The sequence below is a fragment of the Parasteatoda tepidariorum genome, chromosome 9, assembly GCF_982258835.1.
Source record: "Parasteatoda tepidariorum strain Cologne lab strain chromosome 9, Ptep-v5.0, whole genome shotgun sequence".
Classification (NCBI taxonomy): domain Eukaryota; kingdom Metazoa; phylum Arthropoda; class Arachnida; order Araneae; family Theridiidae; genus Parasteatoda; species Parasteatoda tepidariorum.
In genome coordinates, this window is record NC_141763.1 from 17,789,865 (window position 1) to 17,809,055 (window position 19,191).

General features: G+C 28.5%; 2 protein-coding genes across 2 annotated transcripts in view; both read left to right on the forward strand.

Annotated features, from left to right (window-relative positions):
• The window catches only part of Abca3 (ATP binding cassette subfamily A member 3), a 49,913-nt gene that overhangs the window by 770 nt on the left and 29,952 nt on the right, over positions 1-19,191 (forward strand). Inside the window, exons 2-7 of the mRNA XM_043050142.3 lie at positions 1,194-1,550; positions 4,613-4,737; positions 5,489-5,624; positions 6,712-6,965; positions 15,645-15,879; positions 17,835-18,008. Of these exons, the coding sequence (XP_042906076.2) occupies positions 1,229-1,550; positions 4,613-4,737; positions 5,489-5,624; positions 6,712-6,965; positions 15,645-15,879; positions 17,835-18,008 (1,246 nt within the window). The 5' untranslated portion in view covers positions 1,194-1,228. The remainder of the gene's footprint in view (positions 1-1,193; positions 1,551-4,612; positions 4,738-5,488; positions 5,625-6,711; positions 6,966-15,644; positions 15,880-17,834; positions 18,009-19,191) is intronic.
• Positions 9,954-12,764, forward strand: LOC147803358 (uncharacterized protein C17orf113-like). Its single transcript, XM_087150966.1, has 2 exons — positions 9,954-10,448; positions 11,844-12,764. Exons 1-2 carry the CDS (start codon positions 10,089-10,091, stop codon positions 12,747-12,749), a joined length of 1,266 nt encoding a protein of 421 aa, XP_087007092.1. The 5' UTR covers positions 9,954-10,088; the 3' UTR covers positions 12,750-12,764.

Genomic DNA, 19,191 nt, shown 5'->3' on the forward strand with positions numbered 1-19,191 from the left:
TCAAATTTTTTCATTATCATTATTCTCATACAAGTTAAGAGGTTAGACTTTTTTTTCTTTTTGTTTCTCCTTTTCTTCACTTTTTGCAACAAAGTGTTGTTTGAAATTTTTCTTTGTAAAATTTATTATGATCGTGTTTTTAAATCTTTATCGACTGTTACATGTTCTTATCTAAATAAAGGTTTCACATTTACATGTAAAAATGATTGTCTATTGTATATTAGAAAAAACTTGGATCATTTGTATAACAAACTTAATTAAATTAGCTTATGCTGTTTGCATAAGAATTTGAGAGAGATAAAATTGATTGAATTTTTTAGAATTTATTATTAGTTCAGAAAAACGATTTGCAATAATATCAGGCAAAAGCTTTACAAAGCTGGTTAAAAAGTGTAGCATTGATGAAAGAAAAGTTGGGGAAAATTAAAGATTTTCACCAGCTTATATATATAAAGATTAATAACTCACATTGGACTGAGGTGTACATCTTTTTTAATGGTGGTTTGAGATTATCTGAAATAGGCTAATAAGTGCAGATTATTCTGATTCTAAAGTATGCTGAAATTTAAATAATGTTTACTCATTAATATAAATGAAAGCATTTATTTTTGTGGCTTTTGTAGTGATATTTTTTTCTGTTGTTTGAAAACCGGAGAAAATACAGGAAATTGTACGCATTTTTTTAAACTTTATTAGACTAAAATGTTTATATATGTCTATGCATTCTAGTTTTTCAAACAGTTTTATTTATGATACTGTGATAATTTATAATTTTATTTCATACATTCTCTACAAACTTATTAAAAAAGAATTTGTGATAATTTTCTGTTCTACGACTAAAATTGTCATAGAGTCTTCCAATGCTAAATAACTGATTCTTAAGATTAAAAAAATAATAATATGTTTCAAAAATTTGAAATAGACAACAAATAAACAAAAAAGTTTTGCCCAGTTTTCCTATCAAATTTTCTTAAGGGAGAAAAAAAAATCTTTTTTCCCAATCACTGAAAACATAATTAAAGATTATTTTATGTATAATTTTGCTTAAACATATAATGGAATCAAAATTGTACTTAAAATATCTAAAATTGAATATTTTTCAAAGATATCAATAAAATTTCTCTACAATCGAATTTTGATTTAGATTTACTACTAACTTCTGTAATTTTTTTATCATAAATATTTCATTTTAGGTATAAAGGATTAGATAATATCTGGAATCTGAACCATGGCCAAATTTAGGCAGTTTTTACTCCTCATTTGGAAGAATTGGAAACTGCAGATTCGTCATCCATGGGTGACATTACTAGAATTAGGTGTCCCTGCTTTCTTCTCATTGATTCTTGTTCTAGTTCGATCTGCCATTAGCTCTGAATATGTAAGCCAGGTGACAGTCTATGAGACTTTCGGCATTGACGCTCTACCTCAGAACTTGACGCCCTCATTTTTATATGATAAAAACCAATGGACATTGTTATTTACACCAAACACACCTTTTCTGGAAGATTTTATGAAAGGAGTTTGTGATGATTTGAAAGTTGTTCCAAAAGGTAAATGTTATTTGTACTTGAAAATTATAATTTGTGTATTTTACTTTTTTATTTTATAATTGTCGTAGAACATCCGATTCAATTTTTTGGCTTACGATTACTAATGTTCAACTCTGTATCCTTGTAATTTTGAAACCAATCCAGAAGACAAGGAAACTCCTGGATCAAGTATTGGAAGAAATTTACCTTCATGGAGAACTTTTTGATGGAACTAACTCGCATTGCATGGGGAGGAAGACCACAAGAACCTCCCATGGTTAGCCTGACGGTAAGGGGACTCTAACCCATAATCTGTCTACCACTGACGATATTTCACTTCAACGCTATGATCAGTGCAAGCTGGAGACGGAATTCGTATCGACCAGCCATTGCCGGGATCAAACCCGGTTCACCTAATTGGAAGGCAAACGCTCAATCCCCTGAGACATCAGGGCTCATGTATTTTATGTAGGGTGACCCGGGGTAATTCACGATCACTCTGTTTCTGGGGTAAATAATGATCACCTAAGTTTTATTTTTAAAAAAAAAAAATTTTTTAAATTTGAGACATGGACAAGAATTCTTGTACACTTTACTACAGTATCACTACATTTAATTAATAATAGTTTTTTGTTTAATCTGACAAAATAAGTATCTTTTAAACTGCTTTCTGTATTTTCCATTTCAAACATGGGTTTCAAAATGTGCATATTTCTGCAAAGATCCCCCTCCTTCTCTTAATAATAAATATTTTGAGTTACTTTCTTTTTCTTTGATATAAAAGTAGTGTAAGCTTTTGTTTAATTGTTTCACATCTACTGTAAACATTATAATTGATTATTAGGAACTATATCAAATGTTGCCCCCTACAGATGGGGTAATTATTGATCACTGGGGTAATTCCTGATCATTGTCATTTCTTCTCATAAATAGTATATAAAATAGCTAATAAATAGTTAATTGTCTTTTCTTAAATAACAGTTCATATTTATTAAGTGGAACAACTATAAAATATATTTTAACTCTCACCACAAAATTTGTTTTTAACTGCATACAAGACTATATTCTCATTTGCACCATTTCTGGTTTGTCTTACCTTGCGTCTATCTTAATTTTATATGTGTACATTGTTAGAATAATTTTTAAGTTTATAAATTCGCCTAGTATAAATATGGTGAGAAATTATAAGCCTAAAAAGGATACTAAGCTTCTAGAAAGCAAAATTAGTGATTTTTTTTTAATGATTGAAAATGAAAATTTCAGCGGGAGAGCTGCTGCCAGAGCTGTTGACATACCTTACTTAACCTTACACTTTCCGTTAATGAAGTTAAAAAATCCAGCAAAAGTAACCCATGTGGGAACTCGCTCATATTTCAGCAGAACATGAGAATGAGTTGGCCGATTGCCTGAAATGTATAGCACGATGCAAAGATTTTTGGAAAATTTGAAGTTCTAATCTTTCTTCTTGCTTTCAAATAAATCGTTTTATTAGCTGCTTAAACGTATCTTTTTGGTTCATTTGCTTGATCTTGATGTCTTATTTGTTAATTACCATTATATAATTATTTTTAAACAGCCCCTTTACAATAAAAACTGGTGATCAATAATTACCCCAGAAGTGATCAGGAATTACCCCAGAAATGATCAAGACCAGGGGTAATTCCCGATCACTAAAAATGTAAAATCTTTTAAATTCTAATCAGATTTTCAAACAAAAGAAGGTGGCATAGGACTCATCTCATATAGCCTCAAACTTCCAGTAAATATTAAAATTCTATCTTGAATAGTTTTTCCCCAAAATAGATGTTTGCATTTTTTGATCAGGAATTACCCCAGGTCACCCTAGAGATTGTGTTTTTTTTTTTTTTTTTTTTCATCATTATCATCCTTTTTCTATATTCTTCATTTATATTTTTGATTAATCTAGAAGTGCCTCCCAGCTAGTGTTTTTGAATAAGTTGAAGGAAATTTTAATGCTTATCAAAATTTTTAGATCCTCTTAATATTCTTTTATTTAAATTCTCTTTTAATTAGCTTTTTATGACAACTATTTTTTTTATTTTATTTTTTGTGAGTAATGTAATGAATTTTAAAAATATATTTTCTTTAATTCTTTTTAATAAATATCTAAATTTTCAATTTGAGCCAGATCCATGCAGTATTTTGATACATATATATATTTTTATTTTACTTAATTATTTTTATTTTCACGTGATTCTTTAAAATGTGGAATTTATTTTGATATGAGCACCAGAAATCACTCACCTGAATATTCACTATTTAAGGTGATAATTCTATCATTTTTTCAATCAATTATTCCGCAGTTATCACTTCTTATTCTTGAAAACTTTTCTTTTTAAAATCTCATTCTTTTTAATGCAATATTTATTATAATGTGTGAATATCAAAACATAAATTTAATTAGTCCCTTTTCAACGTGTGCGATGTTGTAAATACACTTGGTTTAATCATTAGTTAGTATGCATGAAAAGGACAAACTTTTATTTATTTTCTTTGTACAAAAAGATTCCAAAAAATTAAGTACTTAAAAATCTGCATTAAAAAAATTTTCAGATAATTTCATTTTCTAGAAATCAAATGTCTGTTCTTGTTATGGTGTATTAAACTTGAAACATCTTAAATTCCTTTTAAATTAAAGAAATGTAAGATGACCCCTAGATTCTTAACTTCAGGTGGAATAAAAGGTGATGAACATTAAATAGGCTATTCTGTTGACCTATTTTGCTAAGCAATTATGATTGCTTAAAACTTACATTTTATTTTTGGAAATTTATCTTTTATCTGTAATGCACTATTTTAAATGTTGTTTGTATTTTTGTTTCCTAGTTCATATATAATGTATGCCATACTTAAGACAATCAGTATTAAGTATGGCATACATTATTTTCTTTTAAACTAATCCAGCATTTTAATTTATGAATAACAATATTTTTTTCACTCACAATTTATCAAACTTTTTTTTAATGTCTATTTTTATTTGAAAAAAAGGACTTAATGTTTAGAGTTGACTATAAGACTAAAGATTTTCATTACATTAATATTTTTTTTTTTTTACATTTTAGGATTTGATAATGAAACTTCGCTTGAAGAATATTACTCAAGAGCAACAGGATCATCACTTGCAGGTGTTGTATTTGATGACACGTTGAAAGATGGTCTTAATTTTACAAGCAATTTGACATTTACTGTAAGAAAATTTCATTCTATTTGTAACTCTTCAAAAATTTTACAAGCAATTTTATATTCTCCATAAGAACATTTTAATTCTATTTATAATTCTTCAAAAATTTTACAAGCAATTTGATATTTTCCATAAGAACATTTTCATTCTATTTATGATTCTTCAAAACTGCTTCATACTTGAAATTTCAATGCTTTTTTTTATATATATATAACGTAGTAAAATCTAGAATGAAAAAATTCATAAACTTATAGTGTGTTTTAAAATTTAGAATTAAATTTCTCAGTTTAATTCTTTATTTATATTTTTCTTTTCTTTTTACTGTTCTCTTATTTCATTGTCTTAATGGAATGGACAATTTAATATAAACATTACTTTGTTAATTTCATAGATAGCTGTTTTTCTCCTTGCTAGCACCATAAGAAATTTTCACGTAACAAGTTTTAAAAAGTAGCGGTACTTTAAAAAGTTGAACTAATTGCATTTAGAAAGAAGAAATTACAACTTTAGTTTTTTTTATCTTTGATCTTTTGATTTGAGTTGAATTTTGGTACTACAATTCTGTTCAAGAGTTTTAAGCATAATCTTTCAAAATATTCTAATAGTTGGAACGTTCTAAATTTTTTAAAGTTGCTGCACTCAAAATAAAATAAAAAAATTTGTTTTTACTTTCAAATTGACATAGCAGAGTTCACATGATTTTGTCCAACCTCTGTAATTTATCTAATTTGTTTAAAATATTAATTTTTTTACTTAGATTCGTCCACGATCTGCAGAACCCCCTAATAACCCTCTTCAATCAACCATAAAATTTTGGTTTACGGACAGAACCTTTCCTTTGATGCCAGCTTTGGGACCTAGAAACAGAGAAAACACTTGGGGAGGAAATCCAGGTAAAAAAAAAATTTTTTTTTTTTTTAGTGTTGAGAATTTTTTATTGTTGATGTTACTTGTTTAATTCATTAATGTAAATTGTAAGAATCAACCATTTGCCCTTACTTGCTTTCAATGGATAGCAGAGAAATTGTTATATAAATTTAAACTTTGTGTTTCTATTTGCTTTGATAATCTAATTAAGATTCAATTTTATTATATTCAATGTCGGTGTGATGTCACAATAGGCATTACATATTTCCTATCTTTTAAGATTTCTTTAATTTTTTAAACTTATTTTTGTAATCATTCTTAATCGAATTATAATTAAATTATATCAATTAGTTAATTTTTATTGAAATTTATAAAAAGGGAACATAAAATATTTTTATTCTTTTCTTATCGATCAATGTAACGGCTGACTTTTTATTTCAATATAAATGTAGACTCATTAATTCACTGTCATGCCTAAACGAAAACAAAAATCTATTTATAAATCTTTATTCTTAATTTCGTACCACAAATATGTTTCAGTTACATGGTTATACGGATTATCACAGTCTTGTTGGCGATTCGCGATCACCAACATATTTTCAAATCTAATATTAATTATTTGGGGTTGGCTTTGTTTTTGGCTATGTTATCTTTCAATAAATCACCAAACTTGGATCTCTTTTCATGCTCCTAACTGTCCGTTGGGAACATCAATCACTTTTTAATTTGGCTATTTGATTAGGCAGGTCATGGGAGATTTATCTTCCATGGCCTGTCCTTATTAATATTATTATACAAAATTTATTCAACTTAGAAAATCTTATGGATAAAATTATAATTTGTATCTCGAGCTCTACAAATACCACTAAATAAAAGTTTTATCATAATTTGTGATCCAGTTTTCATCTTCATTTTCAACTGTCATTTTTCATTATCCAGTTTTTCATCACTACTTCAATTAGTCAATTATATCACCTAACTCCGTCATTATAGTCGGGTATCCTTTTAATAATTCAACTTATAAATAATAATAATAATATTTTTTTACACTCTGTTTTATGACTTAATGAAAGGTAATGTAAAATATTAAATTTATAATATTTTTTTATTTAGGTTATATGTCAAAGGGTTTTCTACCCATACAGCATGCAATATCTAAGAATTTTATGAAGTTATTAGATCCAGATTCTCTTCAAAAGTTGGATTTTGATGTTTTGATGAACAGATACCCATATCCCCCTTTCCTGGATGATAGATTCGTTATTGCCTTGTCTCTTTTTTTCCCAATGATCATCTGCTTCAGCTTCATCTATCCTGCTGCAAACATTGTTAAAAATATTGTAGTGGAAAAGGAGAATAAAATCAAAGTAAGTCTAAGGCTATCAATATATAGTCCACTACAACTCAAGAGGTTAGAGATTTCAACTGGGTTTTCACAGGGTCATAAAAAACTTGGTAAACCTAAATTTGTCGGGGAATTTTGATTTTTAGAGGAAAGTTATTGAATAATACAATTTTTAGTGAAAATTTGATTAAGTTTTGTAACAAACCTGGAAAGTAACTAATTTTAAAATTGACAGTTACAATATATCTAAATATATGATGTTCAAAATATATAAATTGATATAATATACCTCTAAGTATTTTTATTATTTCTTATAGAATTTCTTTTAGAATTATAGAAATTAAAATAATTTGTGAAAAATACTTCTTATTTAAAAAAAAAATTAATTTTTCTAAATTTACCCATAGTTGCAGTTCAACTTCATAACTTTAAATTTCTAGTTCACTTTAAGACAGAGGTGTCAAACTCAATTTTGCAGAAGGCCATATATTAAATTTAGAATGTATAGGCAGGCCAGATTCAAATAAAAAAAATGTACTGAACTATTATAACATTTTATTTATCTAATTATATGGTATATAATATACGGTTGTTAAAAATCATATCAAAGTTATAAAAGATGGTAAATATTTTGAGCTCAAGAATCCAGATACCTGACTTCTCTTGTTCTCAGAATGCGTGCTGCATGATTTTTTAATATCCAAACTCTTTAAATTTTTCTTTTAAAATACTGTCCGATTGAAGATTTATCAACTCCATTTGCAAATGAACTAGTGCCTGTGAGGCTTCAAAATTGAATGGATTGTGGAAAATTGGGAATTCCGTTTCATTCATTTTGTAGAAGTCTTCGAAACGATTGTTGAATTCCGTGATCAGATTTTGCAGAAGTTGAGAATAGTGATCCTTTTTTTTTTTTTGGTTCACTGTGCCAAATGATTTGATCCAAAGTTTGATTTTTTACCTGATTTTCCCACAACCTCAACTTTGTTTCAAAGGCTTGAATACATTTGAATGACAATCAGATTTTTACCCTGTAACTTTACATTCAGATCAGTCAAGTGTTAATTCATATCTACCAAAAAGACACAATCAATCCACCAGTCATTGTCATAATCAATTGGGTTACCTTTTTCTTACATGAAAGCTTGAATAGGGTCACGTAATGCAAAAAATCCTTCTAAAACTACTCCTCGACTGAGCCAACGAACTTCAGAGAAATAAGGGACATCAAAAAAATTTTCGTCCAAATCTTGTAAAAACTGCCTGAACTGTCGGTGATTCAGTCCTCTGCTCCTTATAAAATTTACTATTTTAATTATAGGTAGCATGACATGGTCCATTTTTAAATGCTTGGATGCCAATGATTCCTGATGAATATACAGGGAAATCCCACAAAATTCCCTGATGTTTTCTGTTTTAATTTAGTTACAATACCCGAATGATTGCCACCCATGGCAGGAGCGCCATCCGTAGTTGTGCTGCTAAGTATATTCCAGTCAAAGATTTCGCCTGTTGCTAAGAAATGTTGTTACTGTCTATCTCTCTCGCTTGTCTATGCCCGCGCTGCCCTTGAAATTACTTATAAATGTAGTGTGGTAGAGGAATAGCGTGAAGTCTAAAAGCTCTGAAAAACACGATTCTTCTTTCTGTGACATATCGCAATCGCGGGCCGTATTGATACGAACCGGGGGCCGTATCTTTGACATGACTCCTTTTAGAGGTTGTGAATACTAAATTTTTGAAAATTAAACTTTGTGTATACATTTTAATTCTTAATCACACGTAAAGTATAATAAGGCTAACTGTATGACTGATGTGACTTAAATAAGCTATGTTTCATCTAGATTTTAAATAGTTCCAGTTTTCGTGCAAAATATTAGGATTAAAGAAGTTATAAAAAAATGTTTTCTGTAATTTATATATAATATAATAAACTAATATAATTATATAAAATGTAATTTATATAATTATATTAGTTTTTCTGTAATTTATATACCTGAGTGCTGTAAGACCTATGTGTTAAACCTAGTGAAATTTATTTTTATAAAATTTAGTATTGACGATGTTTTTTTTTATCAAAATGTAAGTTTTGTTGCTTAATGAGTGGAGCAAATATATTTCTAATGAAATATTGTTACTAGGACTGGGCGATATTAGAAATTATATATCGTGATATATCGTTAGTTTTGCATCGCGATATAGTATTTTTGAATTTCATTTACTTTAAGGCACAGAAAGTCAGATTTCTATCAAGACTTCATACGCATATTGATTTAAATCAATTTATAAATTTGAAAATATATATGTCTTGCTAAAGATAGATATTAAATAAATTGACTAAGATGTACAAATCTTACTTAAAATATTTATTGAAAAAATGTGTGTAGATACAGAATGAAATATTTGCACTTCTTTATCGTTTATAAGGCATGGAAGACATTTACGCGCTATAGCGCGTAAAATACGCAAAAAAAATGATCGCTACGCGTCCCGCGGGACGCGTAAATTTTTGAAGAAAGTTTATAAATTTCCCGACTTTTTAATCTTTGATATCGAAACATTTTAATAAAATCGAAAAATTGGGACGCAAAAAATAAATCGGTATGCATCCTCGGTATAAAAAAAAAAAACCTGTTTCCAGAGTTAGACCAACACATGTTAGACACACAGGTGGGAAACCAGTTCTATGACTCAAAATGTTGACCATTATAGCAGGAAACATCCTACAAGACTTTCCCCCCAAACTTCTTTTCTCTGCTGAAAACAGTGACGTCATCGGAACTGAGGGACGCAGGTGTTATTGAATGGGGGGGGGGAAATGACCGTACCGGATTTAAGTGACCTCGAATGAGCAAGTAGAAAGAAAGAGGTTGAAGGGGTGGGAAAAATTGAAGGGGTTTATTTTCAAAATATCATAGTACACACGTAGAAGATTAGGGTTGATTGGTTATTTAATACCTACGTCATGCAATCACATTTTTAGTGGCCCCTTACCCTTTATTTTCGAAGGAGGTACTTACGCACCGTTATATTAAGCTATATGTTACTTTTAGTTCAGTTAGAGTCAAACATTTTTAATGACCTGACCTACGCATCCAAACTTTTAATTTTGTTTTATAATTAATACATGTGCAATAATTAAACGATGCCTAAAGTACGTAACTTTAATATTAGGTGGAAAACTGAATTTAATTGGTTAGTCTACGAAAATGGTAAAATGTTTTGTGATATATGCCGCAAGGCACGAATAAAAAATGCATTCACCACTGGCTGTGAGAATTTTCAACGTAGCGCACTAGTCCGGCATATTGACACATCGGGAAAAGACTCTTCTGCTCATCATTTACGTGCTCTTAATATATTAGAACAGCAACGGTCTTTTAAAGTGTCATCTGAAAAACAAATTGCTAATTGTGTTCAAGATTATTCACAAATGCGAACGGTCTATTGGATGGCTAAAGAAGAAATAGCAGAAGCTAAGTTCCCCGCATTAATTGAATTGCAGGTAAGTTTTTATTTTAATTATTAAAGAATTATAATTTACAAAAATTTTTATGTTTATACAAGTAATTAAATAACAGTTACGCAAGGGCCGTATTATACGGTTTGAGTCGTGACCACGTGTCAAATTTCTTTTTTAAATATTAACTTAAATAGTCATTTTAAGTATAAATTAGAAAAGTGTAATAGGATATATTTTATTTAATGCTATAAATATTAATTATTTTTGTATTTCCGCACCACAGGCCGTGATACGGAATTCAGCTTTCAATTATTCAAATAAGCGCCACTTTTTCTCTTTTAGGGTTTCCTTATAAAAAAAAAACAGAAAGATAGTTTTCAAAAATAATTAATTATAAAAGAACATAGTTTCACTATTTTGTCTTCTCTGTAATGCGTATTTTTATAAATTTTTGAGTTTTTTTTTTGTTCGGTTTATTGATTGGGCCGGTCGTTTACAATAAATAAGAATCGAATTGTGCCATTTTGTCTTTGCTGTAATGCGTATTTGTTTTCTCCCTACGATTTCGCTATAAAACTTTGGATTTTTTTTTTGTGGGATTTTTTAAAAAGGGCAAATCGTTTAGAATAATTAAATAATGGAATTGCGCCATTTTGTCCCCGCTGTAATACTTTGACTCTATATAAAACTTTGAGTTTTAATTTTGTGGGATTCGTTTTTACAATAATTAAATAAAGGAATTGCGCCATTTTGTCTTACACGTGATTTGTATTTTCAATCTCGCTAAAATTTCTCTATAAAAACTTTGAATTTTATTTTTGTGGGATTCATTAAAGGGGCCGATCATTTATAATACTTAAATAAGAATGGAATCTCGCCATCTTTTCTTCTCTGTAATGCGTATGATTATTCTAGCTAAGATTTCTCTATAAAAAGTTTGAATTTTAGTTTCGTGGGATTTATTGATAGGTTGATGGTTTTACCGTTTTTATCTTCGTTGTAGTGCTTATAGATTCTGTGTAGATTACATCATTTAATGATTGTTTAAATAAAATAATTGATTAAAAAAACTTATAATAGTTTTATTCCTCTAAGAAATGAATTATGTCATTTTATTTTTGTGATTAAAAAAAAGTTGTTTTTTTAAAAAAAAGTCAATAATTGGTTTGCAACTACTTATGAATTAGATTAAATTTTAATAAATTGACTACAATGAATAAGAAATTTAAAGTTAATTATTTTTTTGTACACTGCAAAATATATAATTCAATTTTAGAATTGTAATTTTTTTATTAATAGAATTTTTTTTTTCACTTACACTTAAAAAAATTTTTTATTATTTTGTTTGTTTTATATTTATTACAACACATGTTTGGATAAAATAATTTTAAAACCCCCCTTTTTTTTAAATATTCATATATATTTTTTTTATTTCAGAAAATGAATGGGGTGAATTTTCAGACTAGTACTTACCAATCTAAACAGTCTATCTCTGATATGACATCAGCATCCGCCCAAGCTATTGAGGAACTTTTGATACAGAAATTTAAACCATCATCTTTTTTCGGAATTATTTGTGATGAGTCGTGTGACGTTTCAAATTTTAAAAAACTTATTGTGTATTTAACTTACATAGATGAAGATGGGTATGGTAAAACCGCGTTTGTGGACATATTAAACATAAATGATGGAAAGGCTGATACAATTGTCAATTCTTTAAAATCTACAATGGAAAAATTAAACATTGATTTAAATAAAATTGTTGGTCTTGGCACTGATGGTGCAGCAGTAATGACTGGCTGTAAAGGAGGTGTTGGTGTGCGATTAAAGACTGCTGGTGCAACGCATTTGCTGCAAATTCACTGTTCTGCTCACAGGGTTTCTTTGGCCTTGTCACAAGCAGCGAAAAATATTAAACAGACTCAAGACCTGGAGAATACTTTGCAGCAACTTTACCATTTTTTCGATGATAGTCCTGTCAGAGAATCTGTGCTACGTCAAATTTTTCAAATAAATGAAATATCGGAAATAAAATTGAAAGAACCCAAAAATGTTCGATGGCTGAGCTTGTATGAAGCGGTGAGCGCTGTAATACAGTGCTTTGGGTCCATTGTAGAGGCACTTGAGCATATCGCCGAAAAAAAGAACGATTTAAACTCTGTAAAAGCAAAAGGTTTGTTGTCAAAAATAAAGAATGCCAATTTCCCATTTTTACTTGCGATCATACTGGACGTTTTAGAGCCAGTAAAAAAATTTAATGTATTATTTCAGCATCAAAATGTGATTTTCTCTAAGGTGAATGTAATGGTATCCAGTTGTATAAGTGTTTTAGAGAATCTTTAAGGTAATAAGGGGGAGCATGAAAATAATTATATTGAAAATTGTACTAATGATGAAGATGATGTTGTTTATCAGAATATAAAACTTGGAAAGCAAACTTTAAATGAACATTTTAAGTCTAATTTTATATCTGAAGTTGTAGGTAATTTAAAGTTTCGTTTCCCAGCGGAGTCATTAGATGTATTAAAATCACTAGATTCGATGTTAAACCCGTTTAATTATCCAACGAATTCAGAGGAATTACTGAATTATGGGTCAGAAGATATTGATTTATTGATTAGAACATTTGGAGAATTGATTTCTGGTGATAAACTTAAAAATAACTTTCAGTATTTTAAACAGATCGTATTAAACTTTAAATCTATGAGTATGAAAGATTTTCTTAGAATCTTCATCAAACAGTATAGTGATGAATTTCCAGAATTTTCTAAATTAGCAAAGATAGCCTCAGTATTGCCAATTTCATCAGCTGATGCTGAGAGAGGCTTTTCAGCCATGAAAAGAATAAAGACATGTGCTCGAAATAGGATATCTGAAGGAAAACTGAAAACATTAATGATGATTACACTTGAAGGGCCAGATATGTCAAATTCCCAAGATGTAATTATAAGAGCATATAAGATATTTCAGTCTTGTAAAATACGTAGAGGGGGAAGCAGTGTAAATAAGTAGAGAGGGAAGCACACTAATAAAAATATTTTACATAAATTTAGATTTTGTTTTATTTTATTTTTCTATTATATTTCAATATTAGCATATTACAGCATTATAATTGTTATAATTCATGTACTAATAATCTATTAAGTATTTTTCAGAAAGATTATATTTGTTTAAAAATTTATGTAAAGGACCCATTTTTTTTTCAAAAGGATTTCATAAAAAAATGAAAATGAAAAAAAAATGAAAAAAATGATGATGAAAAAAAAATGTAAAAAAATGAAAAAAAAATGTTATTAAACAAAAGCTGATTTTAAAATTTCAAAATATATTTTAATTAAAATAAAAGTTAGATTGACTAAAAGCCGAAGTTTAAAATTAAAAATGTTCGAATTTTAAACTAAAAAGTAAACATAAGATTTGTAATAATTTCTTAAAATTTTCGTTCTCTGAAAGATTTCTCAGTTTAAAAATAAAAAGGGAATTTTATAAAGATATCTAGCTGAAATTATTGAAAGAAAATTTAAAAAATTAAAAAAAAGTTTGTTAAGAAATTCATTATACACTTAAAACAAAGTGTTAAAAAAATTTTTTTTTTTTTAAAAAAACGAAACTTTTTTTAACAAATCAATATTTGCTTGTACTATTATGCGTAAATAATTACAGAATTATTAAGTTTGATCGTAATGTTCAAATTCTTAATGAAGAAGTAAACACAAGTTTTGTTATATTTTCTAAAAATGATCACGCAAATAACAAAAGATTTTTAGTTTAAAAATAAAAAAATAAATAAAAGTGAAATTTATCAATATATTTACCTAACAGCATAGGAACAAAATTTAAAAAATAAGTTCGTTAAAAAATTATTTGTATGCTTAAAACAAAGAGCTAAATAAATTTTAGAAAACAAATGCTTCTTAAACACTATTTTTATTATTATTTCATATAAATAATTAAATTAAATTAAATAATGACCGAATTATGAACGAAAAACAAAGTAAGGCAAAGTTTCTTAATTAAATTCTTAAAAATAAAAACAAAAGAATTGTGATATTCGGTAATATATTTAGCTAATTAACTAATAATATAAAACGAAAATTAAAAAAAAATAATGATTTTACTCTCTAATAAAACGAAGTAGTAATTGATAAAAAAAAAAGAAATGAATAAAATTCGCAAACTTTTCAAATTCTTTTGAACAAATAAAGTTTATTGACTTATGTCCAAAAAATAAGTTTTGTTTTAACTTTATTTCTAAAAATAAAAACAACTCAAGATTTATAAATTTAAAATCAGTAATAGAAGCCCATTAAATTATTAGAAGTTTTATCCGAAAGGTTTTTAATAAATTAAAAGAAAGTAAAAAAATAACCTAACAAATTTATTTACTTTGTAATTTAATTCCTTATGGGTGCCTTAAATTAGATTTCCAATAATTTTCACATTTAAAAATATAAAAAAAGTTTTGTCAGAAAATAAATAAAAAACTTACCTAATTAATGAAGAAACTTTTCTTTATAAATTCTTTTCAATAATAGATTGCGTTCAGAACAAGGTTACAACGGCGATCACGAAGTTAATCCCATTGAAAATAATCTACAAGAAACGATTTCAAATCGCGAAGGTGCAAAAACGAACATGTGATATAACGATATAAGGTCTCAAAAGTGATTCTGATTCTACCGCTCATCAGTCAAGGCCGTCTCAACATAACGAAACAATATCGTCTTCCACAGCGCGAGTTGGCATCGGAACGTAAGAGAAAGTCCTTGCGTGTATCGCTATATCGTTATATCGTCTTCTTCACTCGACGGCTTAAATCAGATTTCTGATGTATCGCTTGGAATAAAAGTTGCTGTATCGGTTTGCCGATATAGGCGTTAAATCGATATGTCGCGATATATCGATTTATAGCCCAGTCCTAATTGTTACATATAATAGTAAATATGTAATCTAGAATTTTTTTATTCAAATTTTCCTGGAAAATCAGGTAAATTTATTTCTAAAATTGAGTGTGAACCCTGTTCAATGATAGTTTGATAATTACATTTGCATACAGGCTTACTGTATGAAATACAGTTTTTACAAGCTTGCAACTTCATGCACTAAACTCTTTGTTAATAATTCTTTTGTTGCTTTAGAAGCATGTCTGCCGTTTTTTGATAAAGATATCTCTGACAGTACTACTTATTTTTATGATATCAAAAAGGTATACTTAATTATTAATGTTCGTATTTTCAGGAAGCCATGAAGATGATGGGTTTAAGCAAATGGTTGCACTGGACTGCTTGGTACCTAAAGTATCTTTTGTTCCTCTGCATTTCCTGCATGATCATAACCTTCCTACTTTGCCTCAAGTTTAAAGATATAGCTGTAATTAATCAAAGTGATCCATTCCTAATATTCTTATGGCTTCTGGTATACACTGCAAGTTTTATTTGCTTCTGTTTTCTGCTCAGTACCTTATTCAATAAAGGTAAGGGTTGTTTAATTCATTTATTTTTTTTAAAACTACATTAGAGCCTTTTCTTCAAAGTATTTCTAACTTAACTTACTTTAGAGAATGGAAATCTTTAGTTAATATGGATTCATCCCTATAATCCCTGTGGCAGAATTTTTTCAGGCTTTCTGCGACAAGCTTCCCTAGCACTAATTTATTTCAAGATACTTTTATATAACAATTACGAGTTTAAAGTAACAGACACATTGTGTTTACAGAAGAAAGTATAGAATAAAAATGTACACATTTTTTTAATTCTAATATTATCGGAGATATTCTCTCATTTTTCAGGCGGAAAAATGAACTAATTATTTCCCCTTTCAAATATTGTTAATCATTACACAAATTAAAATTCATAAATAAATTAAAGTTTGTACATAAATTGAATTATTAAAAATCGTAAAATCCATGCAGTAACTCCCAAAATAAAAATTCTGAATCACACTAATAGGACTCTTTAAAAAAGAGATACTCAAATAAGTGTATGTAAAATATGGTGTTCTTTAAAGGAAGGAAAGAACATCATCTTTAGAGCGAATTATCTTTTAAACATTTATGATTTTCTGAATTTTTATGTTATTAATTTGAAATTCTTGCTGATCCAGTCATTACCGATTTGTTTTTTTTTTTTTTGTTTTTTGAATCTCAAATAAGAATGGGAAAATCATGATTATTTCCTTCCTCTATGATGCTTTCTTTCCTCTCTGATCAAGAACGACATCTTTTTAAAAAAATTCCTGCTGAAAAGAGAAAAAAAAAAATTTTCCAAAAATTGTGCAGAAAGGAAAACCAAAATTTTTCCCATCCCAAATGAAAAATCTTTCTGCAAGAACTCTGTAATGTGCTGTGACTATTTTGTACTTTAATTCTGAATTGTTGGTATTATACCCGCTCTAATATTTTTCTGTCCGAAAACATCTGCGTCTTAATCGGCCAGTAGCGTATCTCTTTTTCCCTCACACCCTTTTTATAAACCAATGAGAGTCAGGCATGCTCTCACACTTAAAGATAGCGAATGTTATTCTCTCTGTCCTTTCATTATATATATTTCGTTATTGTTTTGATAAATTTGTTTAATTGGACTATCTTTATTCTACATCCTTTAAATTACTTTCTACGCAACATCATAACCAGCCTCTACAATCCCATTACAGTAGAGCGCCGATTATCCAAACCCTTATTATCCGAACTATGTCCGAATTCTTCTTCTTTTTTTTTTCAAGTTTAGAATGCTTTTTTACTTATCGACAATTTTCTAAATTTAGAAGAATAAATAATATCCACTACACTTGATGACCATATTTAATTTACAACCTTTTTTAGCAGTTTTCTTATCGTAGCCATATATACAGTTAAACCTACATACCCCTTTAGCCTTTTTCAACTGAAAATTATCTTCCAAGAATGCGAACTTCATTTTGACATTCTAGAACGTCAAAATGATGTTGATCCAGTTCAGTTGATTTATTTAAAAAGAATAAAGGGTATGGCTGCTCTAAAAAGAGCATCTTCTTTGAAACAAAAGTCTTTTCTGGATTTCTTTTGTAATGGAAAATAAAGAAAAATGTGGTAAAATCAGTAATTGACAAAAAAATTCTAAAAAGCTGAAATATGATAAAGAAAAATTCAAAATGAGAAAAAAAAAGTTTACAAAAATAATTCAATAAAAAATATTTAAAAATTTTTAAAAAAAATTCTTTTAAATACGCAAGAGCTATTTTAGATAGTACTGTCAGTCCTAAGCCTGGAAAAAGTGAGAAGGGAACTCAGTGCATAAATAATAATCATTTAAACTAGATTTTAAACAACTTTCCAATTATCCGAACCTTTGTTCGGCCCCAAGCACTTCGGATAATCGGCACTCTACTGTATTTTAATGTATAAATATATGTATATATTCATTCATAATTTAATATTTCTTTGTCCTTTAGGCAATTCTGCTGCTGCTGGTGCCGGTGTTATTTGTTTCTTAACTTTTGTACCATATTTCTTCATTGTGCCAAGATACCAACAAATGTCCTATGCAATAAAAATAGCAAGTTGCCTTTTACCAAATTTGGCTCTTTCTGTGGGCTCAATTGTGCTGACTACTGCAGAAGCTATAGGTCTGTGTTTTCTGAAGGTCTTATTTATTTATTTTTTATGTATTCTATCTCTCATACATATTTCTTGATAAGTTGTCTTTAAATTAAATTTTTAGTCAATGATTCAAGATTTTTTTTCAAAAATATTTATTACCATCATGCTGCAAAGAATTATCTGTGCTTCAGAATGGTCAAATAAATTAGCAAATTTTAAAAGTTTCGAAACTTTTTTTAAAATTCTTAATTTAGCAAGAGTTTTCTACTGAGATAAAAATCATTGAAATCAATAAATAATTCTTTATTTTTACAAAATTTTAAAAGCCTGAAAATGTTCTGTTGAAATAACTTTTCTCACATCAAAAAATTGAATCAGAAATGCGTTTTATTTAAACAAAACTGTGGCTTCTCTTAATTTAGACATTTTGCACCATTTTCATAATCAGTGTAAAGATCTTTAGCTAAAGATAGGCGAAACTTTACCTTACAGTCATGAATATTTAAAACCAAATAAGTAACATATTATTTGTTGAAAATGTTCACATGTGACAAGAGAACTTTTAAAAAACAAAATTCTTTTTTTGACAATTGTTCAGTGCAAAGTGCCAGCATGAGAATGTATTTGACATACATTTTGTATGATATGCCAATGTGAAGAATAAAGTGTGGTGTGTATCTTTATATACAGGGTAACAAAAAATTATAGGGATCATTTTTGAATGTTTTTATTTCCAAAATTTATTACATAAATTCAGCGATGTTTCTCAATATGTCGACCTCCGGCATAATAGATTTGTCTACAACGCTTCGGCCATGATTTTAAAGCCTGCAAAATGATTTCCTGGGGATTTTCTTCACCTCTTCTCTAATAGCTCTTTTAAGGCCTCTCAATGTAGAAAATCTTTTCTTATTCAGTTTGTTTTTCAGCTGTCCCCATAGGAAATAGTCGCATGGTGAAGCATCAGGACTGTTTGAAATCCATTGTTCTGGTCTCAGGAATTTCACTTGCTGATCTGTTAGGAATTTCTGGGTGACCTTAGATGCATGCGATGAGGCAGAGTCCTGATGGAACACAGCATCACTATTAGAGTACAATCTGCAGTAATCATCCTTAAAAAAGGGCTTTAATATCTTCTGTATGGAATACTCAAAATTTATTTTGGGCCCCAGGTTTCACAAACCGAGGTTTGGTCACACCATGGGCGGA

Coding starts and splice junctions, on each gene's coding strand:
- LOC147803358 (XM_087150966.1), top strand. CDS start 10,089: ATGCCTAAAGTACGTAACTTTAATATTAGGTGGAAAACTGAATTTAAT. Junction 10,449..11,843: donor CCGCATTAATTGAATTGCAG/GTAAGTTTTTAT, acceptor TTTTTATTTCAG/AAAATGAATGGGGTGAATTT.